The sequence below is a fragment of the Epargyreus clarus genome, unplaced genomic scaffold, assembly GCF_041222505.1.
Source record: "Epargyreus clarus isolate Ecla_fem2 unplaced genomic scaffold, WU_Ecla_fem_2.2 ptg000015l, whole genome shotgun sequence".
NCBI classification, from domain to species: Eukaryota; Metazoa; Arthropoda; class Insecta; order Lepidoptera; family Hesperiidae; genus Epargyreus; species Epargyreus clarus.
The window spans coordinates 10890981-10917327 of NW_027332223.1; the positions used below are offsets into that span (position 1 = coordinate 10890981).

General features: G+C 33.4%; 1 protein-coding gene across 1 annotated transcript; it reads right to left on the bottom strand.

Moving 5' to 3' along the window:
• Nucleotides 1-1366: 1366 nt before the first annotated feature.
• On the bottom strand, nt 1367-21158 carry Zip71B (Zinc/iron regulated transporter-related protein 71B). The gene is made up of 4 exons (XM_073080709.1): nt 20739-21158; nt 9058-9199; nt 3853-4047; nt 1367-3618 (listed from the first exon to the last, which is right to left on the bottom strand). The coding sequence occupies exons 1-4, from the start codon at nt 20895-20897 to the stop codon at nt 2696-2698; spliced, it is 1419 nt and encodes a 472-aa protein (XP_072936810.1). The 5' UTR covers nt 20898-21158; the 3' UTR covers nt 1367-2695.
• Between the last annotated feature and the right edge of the window lie 5189 nt (nt 21159-26347).

Genomic DNA, 26347 nt, shown 5'->3' on the forward strand with positions numbered 1-26347 from the left:
TCATGAATCTTTTGTTGTACAATTATCATTCTAGATTTGGTAACCATATGAATTAGTGGAAAATCAGCAAAATCAGACATTGAACTACGTAATTATGTACAAACAAAGAGTGATGGAATACTTACGATTGCCTTCAACATTTTAAATTGATGGCAGGGACTGATGTCAAAATGGATTCCGTCGACTTGACGAATACCAGGCCGCTTACTTCTTACTCTTAACAAATTTAGACTAAGAGTTTCAAGGTACAAATGGTGGAAAGACAATTTTTTTAGCCGATTATATTTTTAGTTTGGCTGTTTAGTTTACTCGTTTACATTGACACTGACAGTTTGACGTTGTCTAATTACATTAGACATTAGTGACATTTGACTTTTCCTTACTTATAAAATATAGACAAAGATTACTAATATGGACGGCTTATTTATTACTTTATGTTCCGAAAATGCTTTCAACGATTTCTTTTTGTCAACTTTCATGTGCCGCTCCACTAATGTTTAAACATGTTCCTAATTTTCCAAAGCTTTCACGCTTCTAACGGATTTGCGTCCATATACATTTACATACTATGTAAGTGTTGAAATCGAGTCTGTTTATTCTACGCCTCAAAGAATATTCGCCTCTGACCACCAAGGGAACGTCCTTGCATCCAAATTGAGTCTTGTTAAGAAGAACTCTCCCATAGAGTATTATTATAAACGCTAACGAACGCCGAAATACATCCAAGCGGGAGCACTAGACCTCTAGACCTTAGACGTTTAGAGATTTAAAGTTAAAGAGGAATTTAATTTTATGAGGAGGTATAGGATGTTGTCAAAAGGTTATCAGAAATGCTGCTGTTGGTCATTAGTTCACTACCTTGTTGAATATTGAAATTAAATAAAGGCTTGTAATAGTACATTACAATACGAGGACGAAAAATTTTTTTCTGACAAGTGTGAGTTTGCAGGCCGAGCCGCAGGCGAGGACTGCAATCACACGAGTCAGAAAAACATTTTTCGTCCGCGTGTTGTATAAAATTTTATATTACGGGGTCGGAAATGGGGGTTTTGCGCACGCGAAGCGTGCGTAAAACGTCCATTTACGCACGCCGTGATATAAAAATAGTTTTATTATATTATTTTTTTTTTCCTTTAGGTTCGTGACGGCATTTTACGAACTTTAGGGCCTGTTTACGATACATAATACCAGGTTCAGTTCCTGTTTGTTATATACTTGTTTTTCGAAGCCAAAGATACGATTAACGAAATGATTGGTGACCACGTATTACTATACCAAAATATCTATACTGTTAGATAACACTATACGGGGATCTCGCCAGTACCTAAAGTCAAATGGGAAAATATTTCTACAAAATAAAAGTCGATTTTAATTTATTCTTTATTTTCTTACGCATTATTCTTACGATTATGAGCTTTTTTTGCTCAGACTAAAAAATAATAAACATTTAACAATACACACACAAAAATCTATTAACATTCGCTCGTGAATACCGATATTTTCAAAATAAATGTAACAGGAATAAATATAACAATTCCTTTTATTTCATTAACAGTTTCAATCCTGAATTTTTGTTACTTTATCAAAGTAAAAGCAGTTACTTTAACGCCATTGAGCATGGGGCAAATATGATTTGATTTTCAATACAATATTACAAACATTATATAACAAAAACGATTGATGTCAAGTTTATAAAAAATAAGTAAGTAATTATAATTAATTGGCAATGACGCTTGGCAATATAAAGTTGTTCCATAATATGTTTTATAAAACATTATAATAAGTAAAATAATCTAAAGTTTGCTAAATTGTTATTTAGCCTTTGCGAGGAACAATATCTACCTATATTACTTACCAATTATATTGTGTAATAGCTTACCTTAAAGTAATTACGTAATTATTTAATGATATTAGGTTTGTATTTGTAGTCATGGTTAAAAAGTTCTTGTAGTACTGTATATAAAATATATATTTTGTATTGTTTGTTTGTTTGTATTAAGTAAGTATACAAAATTTATACGTATAAAATATTATTGAGCGACAAGAACCGCGACTAGTTATTTGGGTAGCTATAAAGTTCTGCTAATATATTGAACATAATAATAATATAAGTAATGTAGGTATACACATAAACAATAACTTCACTGCGTTTCTAAATCAATCCATGACCTTGGAACAGTTACTTTTTACATAAAATATTTCATATATTATGAATAAGGGAATGTATAAAATGGAATGTTCGTTAAATATAGCATACAAGTTTAGTTACTCATAAAACGGATTGGTTTAACTCTAAAAATACTTTATTTAACTTAAAATTGTTTAAAATACGATCCTTAACATTGCTATTTTATCAGTCTGGTTTAAATTTAAAACCTTATGGTAGAAAATTTGCTTATCATTGAATAAAAATTAAAATATTTTATTGCATATAACATACAACAATAAAATTATAATTTTTGCTTTGCTTGACGCACATCATTATAATTAATTGTGTATTTTGTATGTGCAACATACCACAATTAGGCATGTTTGTTTTATACGATTGTATCGTATGAAAGCAAACATCGAGTCTTTGAAACTCCTAATTATGTACCTTTATTTGAACTATTGACGTACAGATTGAACAACCGCGAGTAGGTACAGACAATGATTTTATCACATAATAAGTATATCTGCTAAACGCATCCTTTGATCATTTTTCCGCATTTCTAAATAAGTATTGTATTGAATCTTCGTGTAGCGCTATGAGCAGCATAATGATTCCCCCGGTAAGGATACCAAGTATAGCTAGCATTAAGTTTATACTTTTTCCGTGATTGTTTTCATTTATCTCGGGAACCAAATCTGCAAGCGCTATGTAAAAGAACGTTCCTGCCGTTGCTGCATAAATCCATTGAGAAGCAGATTCGTGGTCCTCGGCCAGCCAGATACCACCTGCCATCCCCATAAAACTAAGAACGGATGAAAGCAAATTGTAATACAAAGCGCGTTTAATGCTCATCCCAGATCGCAACAATACAGCGAAATCTCCTAGCTCGTGAGGCAGTTCGTGGCAGAAAACTGCTAAAGCGGTCGCAAAACCGGTCACGGGGTCCCCGCTAAAAGCAGCGCCAATGGCTAAGCCATCAGTTAGATTATGTAGTCCATCACCAACGATTACCATAAGGGCGGTTGAAGTCATCGGCCTCTCCACTGGCGGTGGAGGGGAACCGGGCATCATCGCACCGAGCTCTATAGGTTCCACTTGCTTCGTCGACTCCATTTTAATTTCTTCAACCGACTTTTCGTTTGAATGGTCGTGAGAGTGAGAATGTCCGCCATTCATAGTTTGCATAATTGCTTCAACTGCATAAAACAGCAGAATCGTAAGGAAAGTTACGCTGCACTTGAGAACGACTTCAGTTTCTTCTTGCGGTTCATTAGGTGCTCCATGGGATTTAAGGGCGTGAGGCAAAAGATGCAGTAAAGCATCACCACACAGCGTCCCAATGGCCACCGCCACGAGGAAGTGCAGCACGTGGCTGAATATAACAGACTTGAGCATTGGCACAATGGCGACTCCTAGCAATCCCGTAGCGCTGATCACCAGGATACTTAGACTAGCGTAGATCCAAGCTGTAAAAAATATAAGTTATTAAAGATAGCTGAGAACACACACTTTATTATCTCTTGATTTTTTAAAATAAATCTAAACTTTCTTATGTTTATTATCCTTAGGTACTCTTTATAGATCTCATTTTATTTAACCAGCTCGGTTCTCATTTATGTAATGTGAACGATTATTTCATCTGTAGTAATAAGTAAAAAATATGAAATTTTAAATAAATTGTTTTCTAGTAAAACACTTACTCCAATGTCTTGCAAGTTTCGGTTTCGGGACTTCTGTTTTGTAACAGGAGCGCTGGTCTAGTTGATAAACCAGGGCTGGACACATTTCTAAGAATGTCTTTGGGTTGATCGTTATCACGCCTGGCTCGTTCTCCATTCCATATAATTCGAGGATGTCTTTTGGAGACAAACATGATTTTTTCAATATTGGCACTTCTGAAAAGAGAAAAAGAAATATTTTTACAACTCTATTTCATCATCATCATCATCAACCCATTACTGTCCCACTGCTGGGCACGGGTCTCCTCTCATAATGAGAAGGATTAGGCCATAGTCCACCGCGCTGGCCAAGTGCGTATTGGTAGACTTCACATACCTTTGACATTTTTTTTTATAAATGTCTCAGGTATGCAGGTTTCCTCACGATGTTTTCCTTCACCGTTTAGCAATAAATTAATTAATAATACGCACTTAACTTTGAATAATCAGAGATGGGATTTGAATCGATCGAGAGGCCATGTTTCTTAACCACTAGGCTGTCACTACCTTTGCCAACTCTATTTATACATGCTTATTATATTTATTATAAGTATTTTTATTTTGTTTAAGTCATTTTGTAAATAATTTTCGTATATTAGAGCAGGTTTAGTTTTTTATCATTTTCCTGCACATTGTATAATAGAAATAAATATTGTTAAGGTAAAGAGTGTAATTGAATGAGTTCATTATCAAAATGTAGATAGCTGCTTTGTTCTAATTATCTAGTAGCAAAAAACATAGGTGTGCAAGTAGTTAAACTGCTATTGAACGGTATCAATACAGATAAAACAGAGATTATTAGAAGATTTATTGTACTTAAACATAGAGTAATCTTATTTCAATTTGATAATAGATATAACTATTCGAAGTAATTTTCCAGGCGCAGATTTTTTTAAAAGTTTGAGTTAGTACGAGTAAACGAGTTTGCAGTCTACCTGATGGTAAGTGACTGCCACCTTGGGACATCTGTAATCAATTCCGTACAGGACATCTACATGAATTTTATTACAGGTTAATTGAACCGGGTTACCACCTGAAGACTAAATTGTTTGTCTTATGTATGTATTCCAGATCTGGTCATATCCTTCCACAAAAACGCTAAATTTGCTTTAATACTGATTTATCTTTTCTCTTGTTTCCATATCTTTTTAACTAGATGTCAGTTAATGAACACGAGAAATACATAATTCACTAAGTTTAAAGAGTGTCTTATGAAACAGAAATATATAAGATTAAGGATAGCCACTTAATGTATAAGGTAGTTCAATTTAGCGAGATCATTGCCTCGTTACTTCGTTACTCTCTTGTAGTCTCGGGTAGGGTCGCGTTTGGTCAAATGACGAATCCCACAGGAACGTAATAGGATAATCGTGGACTCGATCATACCGACCGCTCGGAGCTGGCCTTCCTTCTTATAACATTCACAGCGTTTATGCAATAAACTGCTAGTGTTTAAAGAGTAATTTCAATTACTTACAGTCAGGCAAGAGATAAAATCAAGTGCATTATCGCTTTCGTTGTGAGCACAGCTGAAGTGAATGATCGTATTTTCAACGTTTTTATTTACCTTTTGTGTTGTTATGTTTATCGTATACGTAAGAAAATAGTTTTTTGCAAAGACAACTTAAGTCATAATACAGTAAACATTATTTAAACTGTCAATTTTAATTGCATGTGGATCTACCACAATGTTTACATCTAAATCCGATACTTAGGTATCACAGGTTGGAATACTAACGCCATTAATAGCCTATTATGTACTAACTACTATCAATAATGTAATTACACTTGGAAGAAACACGTCAAAGAAATCTGGTACACCAGTTGTTCATATTGCAATGGAAGAAATCTATTGAAAGTTTTATGACTCTATTCAGTTTCAATATAACGAGCAATGCCATAGATCTGAAATAAATAGATATGCCTTCAAGAAAATATCAAAGCGTTTTACAATCGATCGGGTTATTTAAATATATTGTCAAGGGATACTCTTAAATATTTTTACATACATAGGTTACATGATTGTCAACTTATTTAAGTCCCAAAGTATTGGTTTCCTTTCAGGGTGAAAGGGGCCATCGTGTATAGACCTGATCAAGATTGAATGAGTAGACATACATATGTATGGTCATATGTTTAGTGGGAATATAATGTGTTAAATTGATGACATTTGAGTAGGGTCATCAGTAGGGTAAAATATAAGTAGTATGTAGGGTAAAGGAAAAAAAAATATTTTGGTCGTGTCAAACGTTAAACTGCTAGTCCGCTCTGAATATAGAAATGAATCGCGTCGCCATAGCAAATTGTATGACTACACCTGGTCGCAACAACTTTAGAGCGGACTAGCAGTTTGGCGCGGACTATACCTTCTGTTAGTAGATATAACCATCATATACATTTAGTTGTTCGCTAATTTACAATTTAGAGCGGACTAGCAGTTTGGCGCGGTCTATACCTTCTGTTAGTAGATATATTAGTAGATATAACCATCATATTATTATACATTTAGTTGTTCGCTAATTTTAATACTGGCGTTTCTATTGATTTAAATCTATGACCATCGCCATATAAACAGGAAGGTAATAGTTGTACACCTGTTATTTATTCTAGGTCCGAGCCATATATTTCTTGTCCAACAGGATATAACGTAACAAGCCTTGTAGGGACTGTCGACTTTACAGACCTAAATGAGGAAGCTGTAGAGATCACATCTGCATAGTTTTCTTTTCCCTCATACGGGCAATTCACTTGAGACAATGGCTACCATGCTGCCTAGCTGACAAGGTCCCGGGGTAAATTATTTTTCTAGGAGATATTTGCAGTATGAATATACTTTTCGTTTATTATTATGTATGTGCTGAACACAATGAAATACTCAAAACAGGGAATTCGAAAGCTTATTAGGTCCGTTATTAACAAATAATTATTGATCCATGAGAAATGTAACAAATAATTATTGAAGAGTGGGAGAAAACGACGCGAGCCCATCTTAGCGATGATATTCATTCGAAAAAAGTAACCGCCTAAACTACTTCGTAATTTGTCTTATAAGAAATAAAAACTCATGTTAAATAGTTATAAAGTGTTAGAAAAATATTCAAAATCGGACGAGAAAGGGTGCTTCGGCGAAGTCTTCATAGAAACAAGTAAGATCATAAACAGTAACCAATGTTTTCCCTAACAGAGATCCAAAATTTGACAATTTCTGCACTGACTAAAGCCTGTAGTGTATTTCTATTTTCAACACATTGTAGGTACCTACTTAGGTACCTACAATGTGTTGAAAATAGAAATACCTACTAAAGAAACTAAACGAATACATACAGATAATTTGCGTTTTACTTGTTTTAAACAAGAATGTATTAAAAAGATTTATTTTACGTTACATACCTATTTAATTGTTGTTATTTTTATTACGATACTGGCTCGCATAACTAGTAAAGAGCGTAACACGGTTAGAGCATCGACATCGCGGACGGCGACGAAAAGCAATCAACGAATTGGTCACAGCTTTGAAAATATCTAGCAAATAAAATAGTTGAATATTAGCAAAAAATATCGTTCCGTTTGCGCTCGTCGAGTAAACAACGCGGGCTTGGGAACGCCGGAACGTTCACGATTGGTGTTTTTTGCGTTTTTAAACGATATCTTTAGTGTTATTTACCGTCAGAAAAAACTGATCTGCAAAATCAACCGATACAACAAAGCAAATAAGTGGCGGTAAGGATAAACTCCTTTTTGTCGCAATTTGAAATACCTACTTACTCTGTATTTTAAAAATACAAGTCGATAGTGGAGTTGATGGGAAATATTATAATTATAAAGAGGTAACCAAATTTTTTTTCTTATTAGGTATATAGTTATATTTTAAGATGCTAGAAATGATACACAGTTTTAAATTAATTATCACAATATTTTCAAGATTCGTAAAAATATCTACACATCTAAATAATATTTTACTGCAAAGTATCAATCGTACTCTGCGTCTAATCTAAATAGATTTAAGATTTACTGTTCATGTAATTAACTTATTGATTAATTTATGTTCAGAAAATATAGGCAGCTATTTATTTACGATTTCTAATCATCTTTATCTACCTATAACATTGTCATAGTTTAAGAGTTTATGAGGAAAAAACAGATTATTATCATTATTGGCTAAATCGATAAGAGCAATAAATGCCACGCACGTTGTTATTATAAAATCATGTTTTGAAAAAGAAAACGTGTGTATAACTACGTACTTACATATTATGTACGTACGCTCTAAAGAAGTTATACTTCTTTGTCTGAAATTCTGAATTAACAATATTTTTTAGCACTGACACAAATTTTATTTAAGTAAAGAATCAGTTTTGGTTTTATCAATTGAACTTCGAAATATTAGTACTACGCTCAAAGACTAAAATATATTATACAATACGATAATAATATCGAAACCAACATAAGCAAATGACCAATGGAGGAAACAAATACTACAAATAAATTATGTGTTACAACGGCGCACGCAACTCCGTTCTATTAAAAAATATTTGCTATCCCAAACGTGTTCATAGAAGTATAACTTCACAAATTACAATTACAAATGTAAACCATGGACCGTGAAGGCTGGCATTGGGTTACATTGGTTCGATCTTTTCCAAGGATAGTAAATAATAGAATTAAATACGCGTGTCTGGTCGCGGTGAAACATAGAAATTAGATAATTAATTTCCGCCTTTTACTAAAACCTATTCAAGGGTATAACCATGAATGAATAATTCATTGGAAGTGCATGAATCATAGATATTTACTACTAATATACTATAATTGACCGAAGAATTATATGAATAACTAAAGCCAATCTTATATGAACTTGATTTCATAGTTATCTATATACCTAATTGACTTTCTTATGATGGTCAACATAAAGTTTAACCGTTTACTTGTATTTTTGTATTTTAATTTGTGGCTCAAAGATTTAGTTTTCTAATCTGATTTTTGGGCATCTATTTAATGTGTCGTATAAGGTAATACGAGCATATTACCTTTTGGGTAAATTCTTTTTTTTTACATCTGCGAAAATGTGTCTGTTATTTATACTTCCATGTTTGAAAGACTCGTTCTTGCGAAGATGTCTAAAACGACAGTGATGTTTAACCATCAGGTGGATTTATTGTACTTTATTTCAATAAAAAAAATACTAACCGCTAGTGACGGCTCTTCTGTGTCTATGCTGGGTATCGTGGAGTTGTGTGAAGGTGCCGTTTATCCGGTGGAGGGCGATGTCATGCGGAGAGTTGAATACACCACCACCCAAGCCCAGACTATGCAGAAGGTGCTCGAAACCCTGAAACGTAATGGATCTAAATTTAACTCATATTATGGACCTAGTAGTGGAGATTGATGTATAATTATAATGCTGGCAAATTCCAACACCGTTTGACCGGCTATTATAAAATTAGCATTATCCGAGTGGTTTTCATGGAGAAGATTTTTATGCTATTATCTTGTAAATTATTATTAGTGGTAATTATTATTAGTGGTATTAGTGGGAGTTTAGGTACATCTACTTTGTTCAACGGATCGTCATTAAATAATCTGTGGAAAATATAACTTGGCGGTGGCACTGCCGTGCCTCCAGACGCTCCTAAGACCTGTTATGTATGTAGGGAATAGAGGGACGGTATTGGGAATTTAAGCCCTCCTCGAAATACTGAACGGCTCGGAAAGGTGTGAGAAAAAAAGTCAGATCTTATTTCGGTACAAAAAAATATCTAGAAGCGGCCTGTCACATTGCGAACTCTATGATTGGATGTAGAAGAATAATATCGTAGTATCTTATTCGGATACATACGTAGTAAACCGTCGTATCTCTTATTTTTTATGGTTAGAGTAAGTACACATTGCTAAAGTACATAACTTTATTTAGATTATTTATATTAAATAACTAGACTTCCAAAACAGGATATGAAAAAAAAATATAGACGATATCGAATGTTTGATCAGATAACAGCGAAGTTACATAATTTTGTATCGATTTTATCCCGTTACTTACGTAATAATGAGTAAATACTTATATAAAAAGTCAACGGTACGAGTATTTTGTACTAAGGTAATTTCGTATTATTCTTTGAGGAATACAAGAAATAGTGTTGATGGAATCAAAACATAAGTTATTACAAAAATAAATCCAGAAACTTAGGAAATGATAATTTGTTGGTATGCCTAAGTACCATACCATCACACTATTTAAGTATAAGCAGAATCATATTTAAAAAATGTGTGAAGCTCAAACAAAAATCTGCTACGATATTTGAAATACACGGAAAGTAAGAAAAAATAAGTCAAAGAACTCCAATGAACTTCATCCTCGTAACAGACATTGCGTAGTTTCTGGGACGGTCTATTTTAGATCTGCATTCTTTCTCAAATATATATTTGAAGAGAATATGACGGTACGAAGTGTCTAGAATTTGTCGTTAAACTTACAGCGTACGTGACATTTTGATCAGAATCTTTTATTTAAAATTTCTAGTTAGCATTAGGTCCGTTTATTTATTTATTTACACTATATTTTAACCAAGCATGATGTTACAAAAGTCGGGCTTAATGTTTAAGCATTATCTCCCAGCCAAGCTCTGAGCGTGAATGTGCAGAAAATAATACGTTTTGACTGGCCAATAAACAGTTAATGAGTAAATAAATATCTATCTTCGAAATTTATATTTTCAAATATTCAAGAAAATATACAAGGTACTGCACTCCAAGGTATATGTAAGCTTACATCTTGTTTGCCTTATCTACTTCAAGTGGGAAGAAATCCAGCAGTATGTTGAATTAAGATTGTGTAAAGACTGACGGTGTGAGCTATCTGTATTATTCCATATCGTATTCCATATCTGTATTATTTTTTACAAAACGGTTAACAAATGACGTAACAATAAATATAATACCATTACAACAAATGACGTAACAATAAATATAAAATTACATGGCAAAATGACGTAACAATAAATAAAATACCGAATAAATAAAAATATCTACAGGGTGAATTTTTCATACGGGCCTTCAGGGCCAAATTCCAAACTAAGTATAAGGATTAGCGAAAAATGCTGAAAAGAGAGGCCGATTTTGATAAAAACGAAAACTGCTTCATTACTTTTTTTAAATATCTTTTTCCCTAGCCGGGAATCGAACGAGTTTATTTTGGAAAAAAATACACCCTCTATATTATTCCACTATCTGAATAGTGTTGCTTATAAGGATCAAATTCTGGTAAGTACCGTGCACAGACCTATATCTAATTTAGATATATGTAGGTCTGTGGTACCGTGAAATAAGTGAAAGAAGTAGCAAATAAAGTATGCAGTTCTTCTGATGGCAAGTGGTCACGGCGGCTCATCGGTCCATAAGCGGATAGAGATCACTTAACATAAGTTGGGCTTCATGATAGTGTTCTCCATCCATTGCTAAAGTACCCACATTAAAAATAACGTAGTCACGTTGTTATAGGAAGTCTATATCACTGGTACAGATCATTAATTAAATTATCACACGTTGATTGTCTATACATATCTGTTAAAGTAAAGAAAAAGTGTGCTTTAATCAGTATTATCAATTTTATCAACATTTATATCAGTGGATAATTTACCGGATTCAAACCTGAAACCTTTCGTTAGGAATTCGAAGTATCTTCACTAATTACCTACATAAGGACATTCATTTGTGACTAGTGCGTTGTAATCTGTTCTGTTTTGATTTAATGCATGTCGATTTCAATTAATTAATGAACTCTGTATACCTACATTTAGAGAATTCTTTATTTATTATTGCATTTATAAATATATTCCTTTTTATATGTATTCTTTTACTTATTTTAATATCAGCAGTGTTAAGAGTGTTTGCGTACAAGTTTCAAGACGTAGGAAAGAAGGGTAAATTTTACAAAAGTATTTCTACTTACTTAGGGGTACGCATTAACCTGCGTCTACGCCTACCTGCATGGACTACCCCAGGTAGGTATTACTTCCTACTAGTATAGTTTTCAATAGACGACATTGGCTACTTAACAGCTGGTATTTACAGATTACCAGTTAGTACCAGGTGATAAGATTATCATCGTTATTTTAATTAGCTGTGACGGACGGATTTTTTTATTTTTTTATTTTTTTATAATGAGCTTGCAGTCCACCTGATGGTAAGTGGCTACTGCCGCCCATGGACATCTGTTATCAACCCCAGATAGGATTAGATATTCCTACCTGAGGTCGGCCACAGATGCGCCACTACCCCTGAGGACTAAGCTGGAACGCCTCGGAAAAGTCTGTCTCCCTTACCACACCCTTCAAACCGCAACACAGCAGCGCCTAACACTGCTGTTATTAGGTAGAAATAGGTGTGGCGGTGGTGCCGCCGGAGTCGAACCACAAAGGGTTCTACCACCTTCATAGATTTAGATTATTAGACAGACAGATTTCCATCCGTCTGTCTGTCCTTCTGGACATGATCTGATATGATATGGGCTACGGAGCCTCTTTGTTCTAACTTACGGAATCCTAAAAAGCAGACATGTGTAATCTACTCAACTAATATGTACACACACTAAAATTGTAAAATCAAAAGCCAAGCCTTGTAAGATATAGACTTGCTTATATTGTTATCACTAAGGGATAAATCGATTAGAACAAATGCCTTTCAAACGCTAAGTCTCACCAAATTTTGCAATGTCAAGTTGAAAGTCATTTTGATATCGGATAAAATCGATATAAGTAATATAATTATCAGAATTAAATGATTTTGTGCGCATTTCCGCACTTAGATACATATTATTACATAGTATTCAATTTTTTTATAATGATATTATTAATTGTTATAATATAGGAATAGCAGACGAGCATGCAGTCCACCTGATGGTAAGTTACTGCCGCCCGTGGACCTCTGTAATCAATCCCAGATTTCTGAACCGCTGAATCCCAGAAGGGTTCTACCACCTTCAAAATTTATTTATTTGATATGAGTTGGTACATGCAACTGACAATAAAAGTACCGAGTAAACTTTCACTTTTAAACATTAGACTTTAAAAAAATATAGGTTGGTATTATTATTAATATAATTTTACACATAATCTAAAAATTAACCTTTTAAGAAAAGAGCGATTATGTTTGCGTGTGAAATTCATTAAGTAAAGCGTTCACATCAATTATTATTGGATAAAAACTTTATCTGATTTCTCATATTTAAGTCACGCATAGGTACATAATTAAACAAAATTATTAATATTAACCCGAGATGATTAATACTTCTATCATTTTCTTTGTAGACAATAATAATGAGATAATGCCGTTAAGTAGCTAAATAGTTAAAAGAATAATAAATGCATACCTTCCTTGCTATGATTATTTTAGGTTTTATTATTATCTATGTTACTTTGGATTGTTATTAAAATGCTTTCTATACCTACTTGATTATTTTATATTTAATCTATTTCCCAATAAGATATGAAAGATACTGTTACATTGTAGCAAATATAAAAATGATTGTTCATGTTATTGTGCATTTAGGCGTAATATATTTGATTGATGACCGGCGGTCAGCGCTAATCACACCGGTCGGTCACGTAGCGGGTTCCGGGTTCGATTCCCGGCCAGACAACTATCTTAATGCTGAATTTAGATCTTTGCTTTGGATTTGGGTGTTTGTCTAGTCTTTGTGTGTGTCCATAGCACTCAAGATACGGAAAATATTATTGTTAAATGTGAAAGGGTTATTATTATAAATACGTCAATTTAAAAATTAAATGAATAAAATTAAGATAAACCTTTTAAAAATAACAAATAGCAGTAATATTAATGTTGCAAGTAATGAATGTATTAAATTCCTCGGAGCATTGCACAGCTAATAATAATGCAAATAATTATTATGCCATAGCATTGCAACGATCATTTAAATATGTCGTGGTAATGTTTGTCTTGTGATCAATTTGAATAAATACCGGACTATTTAAAAATTATAATGAACAACGCGGTAAGTAATGAAGTCTTCAACATATTGCTAAGTTAGAGTAGGTATCTTGCAAATAATAAATCAAACAATTTTTTAAAGCAGAGTGAGTTTTCCAACGGGGCAGGTATGGAATTAATAATAGTTTTATAAGATTAAACTTTTTAATGTAAGAAAGTTGATAAGCACGGAGTGCGTTACCAAATTTCGGCAACACACGCAGTACCCACTGTAAACAGTGTTGCTACATACTAAACGAAAGGTTACAGCGTGTTTTCCCCATATCATAAAGTCGTTATTTTACACGAACTTGCACGTTGCACTTAATGACAAAGCATTTCGTTAAATTCATATTATATTTACTGCAAACACCCTTTCGTTTAGGTTAGATTTTTCTTTATAAATCTCTCAGGTATGCAGGTTTCTTCACGATGTTTTCCTTCACCGTTTAGCAAGTGATAATTAATTTCTAATACGCGCATAACTTTGAAAAATCAGAGGTGCGTGCCTGGGATTTGAACCCTCGATCGAGTGGTTGGTTACTGTTAAAAAAATCGCAAGATTTTATGTGAAATCTAAAATAAATTATGCTGTTTATGTCATTTATATTATTACGTACCTACTTAAGAGAATCAAGCAAGCTAGGCTGTATGTTAATGAAATTAAAAAAATTACAATAGATAGAATTTTACATTGTTACTAGCTGACCCAGCAAACGTAGTATTGCCATATAAATAAAAAAAAAATTAGGGTTGTACTACCCCTAACATTTAGGGGGATGAAAAATAGATATTGGCCGATTCTAATAGATACCGGATAAGCACAAAAAATTTCATCAAAATCGGTCAAGCCGTTTCGGAGGAGTATGGCAACGAAAACTGTGACACGAGAATTTTATATATTAGAAGATCATTAATAAAATAAATAATAATTATTGTTGCCTTTTAATTAATTATTATAATTATTAATGAATTTCATTGATTGTGGATATGTGCATCCAACCCTTTATTCGTTTAAGCTTGTTGGTTTTAACACGCTTTTATTAGCTTGGGTTGTATCTATGTATGTATGTAACGGAATCTTTGAGCTCAATTTTCACCAATTTACACAACTCTGATTAATTTGAAACTTTGCACACGTATCACGTACACGTATGGACCAATAACAAAAGCGTGTTTATTAACTATTATTTATTTGGTGATATTTCATTACTGTTGTTAAAGGTTCAGAAAACTATATTTCTTGTTTGAGTGTAACTGTGTGACCAATATAGAAACTAGTCAGTAACTATATATTGCGTTCGTAAATAAGTATAGATATCTCACCGCCTTGTAATTGAAGGAAGCCATTAAATGGCTTAAATGGCTGACAAAGTGTTAGCCCTTTAATGGCTGATAAAGTGTCAGACATTTAATGGCTGTCATGGTGCGCAATTTCAGAACGCGGATATCGCGGAAGTCTGGAGAAATATCGTTTCATTCGTAAATGCTCTAAAAACTACATTATTTAAATATTTTTCAAACACGAAAATAGATGACAGTGACAATTTCAATTGTCCAAACTGGATATATTTTATTGTTAGGAGTGAGTAATATTTATTAATCTATGATTGCGTCAGAATACTGTGAAATTATTTTTAGAACAATAAAAAAATAAAATCAAGTGTTCTTTCAAATGTAACCAGACGTAACAATAGATTTCTATGTTTTATCACATTTCGCAAGTACGAAATAATATGAAGACATTGAAATATTTATTCCTTATTCAATAATCTCACCGATCCATAACTTTTTATTATTTACTAAATGTATAGAGCTTGATGTCTATTTTTTGCGATTTGTTGAAGGTTAGGTTCCTAGGTCTATTTCATTATCAATGCTACGGAATATAATTAAATTTAGATATATTTTACATGCATCAAAAATAACCTTTAAAATTTCCGTGCAATAGAAGGTTACAGAGCGTCTGCTATTGTAGATACATTAAATAAATAAATATTTCATCTATCGATGTACATGGATGGTTTCAAGACCTATATTATTTTATCGACGACGACCCGCGTGGCGAAGCGATCTGTCTGATCGAGCGTCTGATGCGCAGAGAGTCCCGGGTTCAATCCCCGGCTAGACACATATCTAAATGAGGTATTTTGATTTCTGTTTCTGCGCCTGGGTGTTTGTGTATTTGTCTATGTGTGTGTCCGTGGCACCCACGACACAGGGAATCCTAGTGTGGGGCTATGAGTGTAGAAAGTGTTTTTAATAGACGTAGCAAATAAGTATGAATTAATGTACTTATTTAGGGGTAGGTAAGATTTATTTGTTGCGGTAGTTAGTTACTATTGAGTAGTTAATTAGTAATGCTTATGTGTTGTACCTATATGGTATATACTCATTTATAAAAGAGTATCTCTGCACAAGTGTTATCTTCGTGTAAGATACAGGAAACACTTAGGTATAAGTTAGTCATATACAAACTTAAAATACTTTTTGTAATTTTGTAATATTGACCTCGAATATATTATAAATGTGTCTATTTCAACTACTGACAAGGAATTTGCACACTGATTAAGGCGTGGAAGTCTGTTTTCAGTAAAGAAATCGTGTTCCAAAATTGATGATTTTTTAAGTTCAAAATAGGGTAAAGACTGTAATAATATTTATCTACTTACTTATTTTGTCATCTTTCTTCTAATTTAGCTTCGTATTATGTTTAATACTCTTTATTGGTGCTATATGGTCAATGATATAAAAACAAAAGTAAACGATAAATACGTGAGCTTATTAATACCTTCTAATTGATTATAGTAATTAATAAAATAAATAACGCCATTAAACTCACTGAGAAATAATAACACTATATAGTGAAAATGAATTCTTGTGATTCTATTCGGATACTTAAATAAAAAAACCTAATGAACATCATTGATGTTATGTGTGGTACGGTTCTTTTTTAACATAAGTTACTTAAGCCAGGCTTAAGCCATTCAAGCTAATTAATCAAATGCTTTGCTTTGGCAACGATTAAAATTAGCGTAGCAAAAATTTCTAAGTCTATGATTAAAATAGTAACCATAGGCATCATATAGTACCTAACCAATGATAATTAATATTATAAGAATATTAATATTAAAAGTATATTGACATCTAATCATTCGATAATGACAATCTTCATCTATTCGGTATGTGTGTCACGCACGTTCCTGTCATACCATAATGGTGAGCCTTCACTGGTCATAGCGTAAGGTTGTAACAATATCGCTGCAAATGCCAAAATATTTGGAGATTCACAGACTATTTATTCCAGTTTCTCATCAATAAGTATCTTTGTAATGTCACTCGTTAACGTGTTTTTAGGGTTCCATAAAATGGTTCTGTGCTCTATCCATAGATTAGTAAAGATTACTCACTCCTAACAAGAAAATGTACCCAGTGTTGAGAATTGAAATAGTTGCGTAAAAAAGTTTTGCCACGTCTCCGTGCTAAAATGTCCCTAAAATATTAGAAATAATAATTTATTTATTACGTAAATTACGCAGTATTAGTTATTTATTTGTAAATTTTCTCTAAAAATGTTTTTATTTGTCAAGAATTAAAAAAAAGAACTTACTAAAATAAGCCGTTTGTGGCTTCATTCAATTTCAAGGCGGCGAAGTATCTTTTATTTATATATATATTTTATGAGTTTTCAAACCGAAATAGATAGACACTTAAAATCTTTACAAAGCATGTTAGTGTAGCCGTTATAGCAACAAATATTAAAAATAAAAATACTTAAATAAGATTAAATTATAAAAGGGGGACCCTCGTTTATTTTAATAATTTCATGGGACCGAATCTTCCGTGTGAGAGTTCGACTTGCACTTGGCCGATTTTTAATCCAATAAACTAATTACCTGCCTAATTCAGTTCATTTAAGTAATTGTTTTTGATGTAATTATTTGAATGCAATTATGAGCGATTTAAAAACCAACATGTAAGTGAAATGGTATATTTGCGTTAAGCTTTATTTGCCAGTATTATGTGCTATCAAAGCAACTTATATAAGTAACAATACACTTACTGTCCGCACGAGGCGCTGTAATAGCAAATACATAAGCCAAGTGAAGTCCCATCATAACATCTTTACTCAGTGTGTACAGCACTTTGTCTTACGACAGAACAATGATGTGGAATTTGTCGTTTTATTGCTCGTTAGCGAATTTAAAAATAAAAGACTAATAATACAAAGTGTACACCTGCTAGAGCAAACATCAGGAAATGTAGACTGTTTGATTTTCTTCGTATGCATTTACAATACTACAACAATATGAAAATAATTTAGATACTGCGTATATCGTTCTATGTTTTCTTTTCTTTAAGAACTTTCTTCTCATATTAACACATTAATAGATTATATCAATCATATTCATAGATTAACACTATTTAATTTTGTTGAACCAATTTACAACTATTATTATTCCCGCGCAAAATACAACTCAAACGTCAAAAGCATTCTTTTTATTTTTTTGGTAACTCATACAATCGTACCAGCCAGTGTCGATATAAATGGGCACTTATTATTATAAAAATAACATAATAAAATAACACAAAATAATTAATTAAAATATTAATATTGTAATTAAATATATTGAATATATTTCTAACAAGATTAACTATTAGGTACCTAACACAAATTTTAATTATGTTACTGAAAGGTAGAGGCCGTATGGTTCGAGAGGGTTGGTATACCTGCCACACCCATTTTCTCATCAGCATGAAACAGATCTGCGATTCGGTGGAAGGGTGAGGATGTCATGTGTGTTGACTGACTTACATATGAGGCAATCATATTGATCTTCAGTATTATTGCTTCAGGTGGAAACTGTTCTACATGAATTTGATCACTGATATACACCCAAACATACATACATACATACACCCAACATAATCATGTAGATAACATTTTTAATAAATGGAAAAAGGATTTAAAAAACTCATCAAAACAGAGTACCTACCTATTAATATAGATACACAATCATATAATCTAAGTTGAAATAATAGAATAAGAAAATCCTATATTGTATACGTAATGCACATCGCAATAAAAACAAGATGTGTTTAATTGTTAGATCATGTGATTAAAAATTACAACACATAATTATAGCGTGGGACCATCTTCAAACAAAATTGCAACGATAATTAACTATTACGATCAAACAATAGTCCTTAATCTATTATAAATCACATAGTAAGTAATATTATTAAACATTGATGTGCAATATGAATAGAAAATATAATTGTTTTGTAAATAGAAGTGTGTGAAATGTGTATGAAAAAGAATAATGGTTCATACTTATAATGCGATAATGTAATCAGTAATGTATTAGGCACGTCTATGTATACAGACATTGAATGCATCAGATACGAGTCGTTGCAGACAAAATCATATTTTTTAAATAATATTTTGACAGATCACATACGGCCCGTGTCTGTGTGTTACCGTATTACTGTAGGTATTACATACATTATATCTCCTGCCTGTCGTAAGAGGCGACCTTTTGAAGGTTTCCCCCTCGTAAACAAAAAAAAAAAAGAAAAAAAAAAGGTATTACATACATTAATACACATTATGAGTATAAGAAAATACTATTTTATCTGACATGTCTGACATGACGCTATCTTTGCAGAGGCTGTAGCCATGATTTAATTTCGGCAGGGGTTGAAAATTTTCGACAATAATTTTGTCTGTCGATACGATCAATCTTTCCAAACGAGACTAAATAGACATAAACTACATATTCATTTACACAAAGACCATCGGTTTTTTCACCACAATCTATTCCTATAGAAATTAGTGACCCGCACGATTTCGGAGGGAATTTGAGTACCCAAAACTCCATTCCTGACTATGGCTATAACAATCACTGTCGGATTGCTAAAGATTAGATACTTATTGAATCCTCAAAACTCCTTGTACTAAGTCAACGGGAATATAGGTCTAAGTACATTAGGTATGTCATGTTGATCACCAAATTCCCATCTTCCTTAATCGAAATCTAATCTAGCAGGTACGATTGGAAAGAGCAAAGTACTTGCCCGTAGTCAAGAGTGTCAAACTCGTGTAACTTATAAAGTAAGCTAATCGAAAAAAATGGTGTCACATAAACACGAAATACACCATCAATAAAACTTGTTATTACGCGGGAACTCGTATATTAGTATCTATCAATAGATTTAACTAAATAGATAAGCAATTTCGAATAAGATAAGAAACGATTTAAGTATTGAAGTAACGATTAAGTTCGATGAACTTCCGTTTACGAAATAGGGAAAGGTGTTTAGAAAATATTTTTAGAAATTTTCTGTTAAGCATGAATTGCGAGCTGTAGGATTCACATTTTTTGTATTGAAAATAAAAAGGTACAATGTAATATTTTAATATTACGTTACATGAATACGTACATTACGTTAATAAATATATATGTGTTTTAATTAGTATTATGATTTTTGGAGGAGTCGCGTAAAAAGCAGCGTTACAATATCTACTTTCAATAAATTAAAATAGTAACCGACTCATCAAAATCAAAATCAAATCAGGATCAAAAAATAAAATTTTACAACTATGTTTATAATTACAGGCATTCACTACAACTATATTTTTAATAATTGCACTTCTTAACTTTTTAATTGATAAACTAGCGAAGAAACGGGTAGGTTTCCTACTTAATATTTCCGCAACGCATGTGTTGAGTTTTTAGGATTAGCTAATCGTCAATTTGAATAATTCTCTCAATAAAAAACTATGCACGATGTTTTCACAGTCATTTCATTCATAAAAACATAATTCACAAACTCGAGAATGACGGAAGCATTAATAAATTAATAGTAGGAAATGATGCACTTACCTCGAATGTGATCACTCCTTTATCGCCGTATTTATCGAATATCTTGTCGATGAAGAATTGTTCGGCGGGAAGCGTGTTGTTGAGTTCCTGGTCGGAAGGGAGCAGCAGGTCGGCGGCGGCGAGCGTTACCGCCAGGACCAGCACAAAACACGTGAACATTGTAGCGACTGTTTGCGCGCAGCTGGTGGTGCGCCGGCGGCGTTACCGCGCCTCCGCACTACACTATCTACGACCAGCCAGCGTCTCGCGCCCTGGTTCGATTCGTTACGTCGCCGTCGCTCTCGCTACGCCGCACGTTATTCACGCCTGTTTGTTTGTTTATTCACGATTATCAGTATCGAAATCGTGATTTGGCTCGCGAAACGTCCACCGGCAGGCGTGTTCGCCACTTGAAGTCAGGTGTGCGTCTGAGACTTTCACCCACCGCTCGCTGATGTCTTGGAGGCCGGTTCTAACACCGTTACTGATAAAAATGCGTATTTACGTAGTGTCCACTGGCGTCTAAATTATTTTATTCCAATCTATCATTAATGCATTCTGATTTCTGAGTCATCTTTGAGTACGCTGTACTTTCATGCAAAAGCACTGAAGGGCTCTTCAATGGGAACGTCATTTTGAGCACGCGTTAATTACTTCTCACATTCTGATTTAATTGTAGCCAGTAATTAGAGATAATTAAGCTATCCGGATACTTATAGGACATAGTATTTAGTCATTAGTTATTAGCAAGCGCCATACAATAGACAGGAGACAACATTGAGTAGGACCTTAACGTAAATCAAACAATTCATTCATTCTTGATAATTTATTGTTTACAGTGCACAATAATACATTGTTGTTCAAGTATGATGCATTAAAGGAATAATATGGCTACAAATTAAACAGCGAAAACATTGTCTTTAAGAGATGGTTCTGTCGTAAACAATATTAATAAGTACACGGAGCAAGTTCTAGGTCACGAAGTGTGTATAAATACTATTATTTAGTTTCATATCAACGTAAGTGTGTTGTCGTTTGTCATATGCCTGAACTACACGTGTGTCTGTCTATTTGTTTTTACCTTTCATTTGATGGACTTGCATCGGTCATGGTTAGCATCCTTGGCACAACTATTTTGCAGCGTAGGTATTTGCTCTGATTCGGGAAAAAAGAAGTTAAGGGTTCTTTTAAGTGTTACATAAGCATCAAATGACTTTTATAATGGGTGGGTTACGTCAACAATTTTTATTCATTATTTCTCTTTTTATTTTCAAAATTTAGTAGATTATCTGACAACGTTAAAGGGGAAGCTTCTAAGTTGCTTACGTAATATTGAAATGACCTGACACATAGTATTTGATGTGTAACAAGTTAGTCCTACAGAGTAATAGCACGACGCTGTCAAGGATAAGAACGCCATATTATAATTCCCTAAATGACAAGACGCGGATGGTCAGGCCTCCTGACCATCCGCGTCCCAGGACCCAGGTCCTTCCTAGTTCTTGCCCTTCCCCGTCGTTATCTCCCTCTAGCGAAGGTGGACGGTATCCCCGGCAAAGACGACTAAAGCTATCTCTCCCTTCCACAAATGTATGACTTCCATTAATCTATTTGATGACTTTTCTAATTGTGGAGTATTAAGTTAGTATTACTAACAATACTAGACTGTTCTTGTGCTAAAATTCTAGTTCGATAATGTGAGTCATGTGTGATCATATACCTAGTTTTGTAATTGTATTGTTTTGTATTGTATTCGTCTATTACTTTCTCTCTATTTGTTATCTTGTATGCCGTGTCCAGATTTTTTTTAATTTAGCTATGGAAGGTAGATATAATTTTGCGTACTTACCAATACGTAACTTTATTTTTTAAAATGAGGGAGACTTACGAAACCGTTTATAATTAAAACAATAATGTTTACAAATGTATGAAAATTCCGCCAGCTCTCGCTTGATCCTTTTACTATATTTCCTAGTCTTTTCTGCTCCTGGAAAAGAGCTGATGCTGTTACCAGGCGCGTAAGGAAAATAGTGACTTAACTCTGATATATATACAAAATAAACCTTGTAATCAATTTTAATAAATATTATTTTTGATATTTCGTATCTGCGTACGCCGAGGGCAACGTTACTGCTCAGGAATAGTTTAAATATAACAGATAACATTAATCCAATGTCAATGTTAAGCTGACCAAATACCTTGTAACAAATAACCGATTGATATGAACAACCTGAAAAACCTAACGGCTATCGGTAAACGTGTAGTCAAAATTTAATACCTATTCGCATAGATAAGTAACTAATCTATGCCTATTCGTAATAGTCCAGTGGACAAAATGATCATAATACTTCGTTATTAAAAACTAAAAAAAGGATTATAAAATTGCATATTTTCAATAACATTTTTCCGATTACATTTTTTATTAAATCAATATAAAATTAAATATTTGGTAACGTATTCTTTTTAAGTATAGTATTATTAATCATCATCATCATCATCATCAACCCATTACTGTCCCACTTCTGGGCACGGGTCTCCTCTCAGAATGAGAAGGATTAGGCCATAGTCCACCGCGCTGGCCAAGTGCGTGTTGGTAGACTTCACATAGGTACCTTTAAGATTTTTTTTTATAAATGTCTCAGGTATGCAGGTTTCCTCACGATGTTTTCCTTCACCGTTTAAGCAAGTGATAATTAATTTCTAATACGCACATAAATTTGAAAATCAGAGGATTTGAATTTGAACCTAGGATTTGAACCTCGGACACCTCGATCGAGAGGCCGCGTTTCTTAACCACTAGGCTATCACTGCTTTAGTATTATTAATATTACTTTATTAATATTAACTTTGGAAAAAGTTAGCTGAAATATCTTTTCTTTAGGGACGTACTACATGAGCGACCGACGATTGTGCTGTCGACTGTTGCCGACCGCGGCCGCCTTTTGTCAGCGAACGACGATCGACCACAGTTCTTGACATCAAGCTACGACAGCCACCGACTGTCTCGTCCCGTCGCTAAGGACCACGAAACACCGATACAAAATGTCGATTGCTTATTGTCGTCCGTGTGTTACCACCCTTAGCTTCAGTAGGAAACGGAAATCTTGTTAAGAAGAGCAGTTTGTCCAGGGTCGCGTCTATCTAGGTTAATTAGTATCTAGGTTGACTGAGCTAGAATTCGGTGGTTATAACTATCACAATTACACACGTTCAGCACAAAATTTAATCTGTAATAATGTAGGAAATCGAAGAATGTAAAACTTTTACAGGGCTTCAGAAGTTCAGTCTCAAAAATGTAGGTTTTCACAGGCCAGCTTTTGTAACCCATCTGGTTAATCGTAACCTTCGTGTGGTAATCAACGTTAAAATACAATTAAACAGGTAGGTACCTAACTACCTATCGTAGCGAAAATCAACAAATATGTATTTATGCTTTAAGTAGGTAGCTAGTGAAAGTACTAAATCGATTAAAACAGTCTTATTTTATCACACAGTTACACTTAAGTTTTCACGTAAATTTAATCTCGGATTATTGTGATTCGGTTTTGTCCTTAAATGGTTTACGTATAAAGAGAAAAAACTTTTTTCTATGAAAACTATGCATCGATGAAAACCTTTATTGACTTTCTACATAAGTTAGTTAGGTGGTGTGGATATATTTTAAAGGCAAATCATTTTCGTCCTCATGAGAGGGAACGCACCTGTTCATTCCAGTTTCAGGTAGAAGGTAGAACCCGTGTTCTATGAGTATTATATATAAGTTTATATAACTATTTTATATGCTCAGTGGTGGTAGCGACCTACTATGAAGTGGATAGCATGCTTCTTTGCTACTTCTATTTTTTAATTCTCCTATCTTTACCTAGCTAGTATTATAAACGATTTGTGTACCGATTACCATCTCGGTTACCTCTAAAACTGCGACTAGTTACAGTGCTGAAACCAAAAGAACCATGAACTTTAGGTGGACCATTTCTAAGTCCAAATTGATAGACATCAGTGATATTGGAGATATATTAAGTAAGTACCTATCTTATCACTTGTTTATTGCATGTTGTTACCAACCACTTTTCAATGGTAAATGAGACTACGATTTGTTTAATTTTCAATCATGTTATCCCGTCAAGTACCTACCTACCTATGTAATGTGTAAATTGCTACTGTATTTGATGATTACGCCCATGATAAACATTCTCAGGCATTGAAACTGATAGCTATTGTCAATATTGGGCATATCATTATATTGTAAACGAGCGAACACATCTGTAGGTAGGTCTGCAGAGTCCACACAGTTAGAACATTCTAAAGGACTATGCGTCATTCGGAAATCACAGTTGAGAAACTTGGCTTGGGTTACCAGGAAATAACGATATATAAATAAACAAGATACTCATGTCGACTAAAATATCTGTAAAAACATCGAAGTACTGAATATCTAAGTAAAATATTTTGAAACCTTTTTGGCTTACCGCAGTAAATGTATCTACCTACAATATTTACGCGTATAATTGTTATTGTGGTCTAATCCACATATTTGTGGTCAATGTGGTAGCTTAAGTTCTTCTGGTTCAACAGAAGCAGATAGTATCAGCGCTACATCTATTTCATCCTTGTAGGAATAGTCCTTTATTCTGCAAAATGCTGTATTTTGGTGATTGACCTGTGGTTACTTATGGTTAGGTACTTAATCTATTCCGTGAATCTAAATGACTACTATCAATTTCTAATTGGAGTTGAATGTGCTGATTTTCGTCAATAAAGCTTTTGCCGAATTATTTTCGTGTTAAACTTTAATGAATATAAATGTTTGGATACTTACTTATGTATTTACTGTACTATGTGGTCATAATTCAACAACATCATAAAGATGTATCACCATAGTTCTCCTTTATATAATTATTATAATTATATTCAATTCCTAAACCTCCACCCATAATTCCATACGATATTGATCATGCGCCTTAAATTTTTCCTTTTCCGTCCAGATTTTTTTTAATAAGAATGTACTTAAAAAATATATGGCCAGAATTGTTTAATTTTCAAGACTTGTTACATTAATATACCTATGCAGCAAAACATTATAAAAATTAAAATAATATTAAATAGAGAATCAAATAACATAACCATATTTTAAATGAAATATAAAAAGCGACATCTAAATTGCTGGCCAGAATAATTAAACATTTTTTCAAATATATTTTTTAGTTTACTGTACAAGCTTAGAAAATTTTAATATGATAGAAATTTTAGTAAAATAAGTACCATAATTCTGTCAAATATCCAACAGTATATATTTTAGTTATAGAAGCAGAGTGGCTCATATATTTCTTGGCTTTAAAACTTCGCCGAAATTTAAAAACTTAGATATCGTTAAAACATTTTTTGAGATTTACATTTTACAGTAAAATCAGCCAACCGTGAACCGTAAAGCAGGTCTTGAATTCAATCGGCACGTAATCAAATCAAGTGCGACATTGTGAAGGAGTCATGAGTCTCGTTTCTATTGTGCATGGACCAAGGAAATTGGGCAAATTGGGTTTCATAACAGCGGAACTACGGCTTGAGACGTGCTCGGCGTAATCTGTAATGTCTGTATAAATTCTCCGGTTTCATTTCTTGTTTGTATTTTT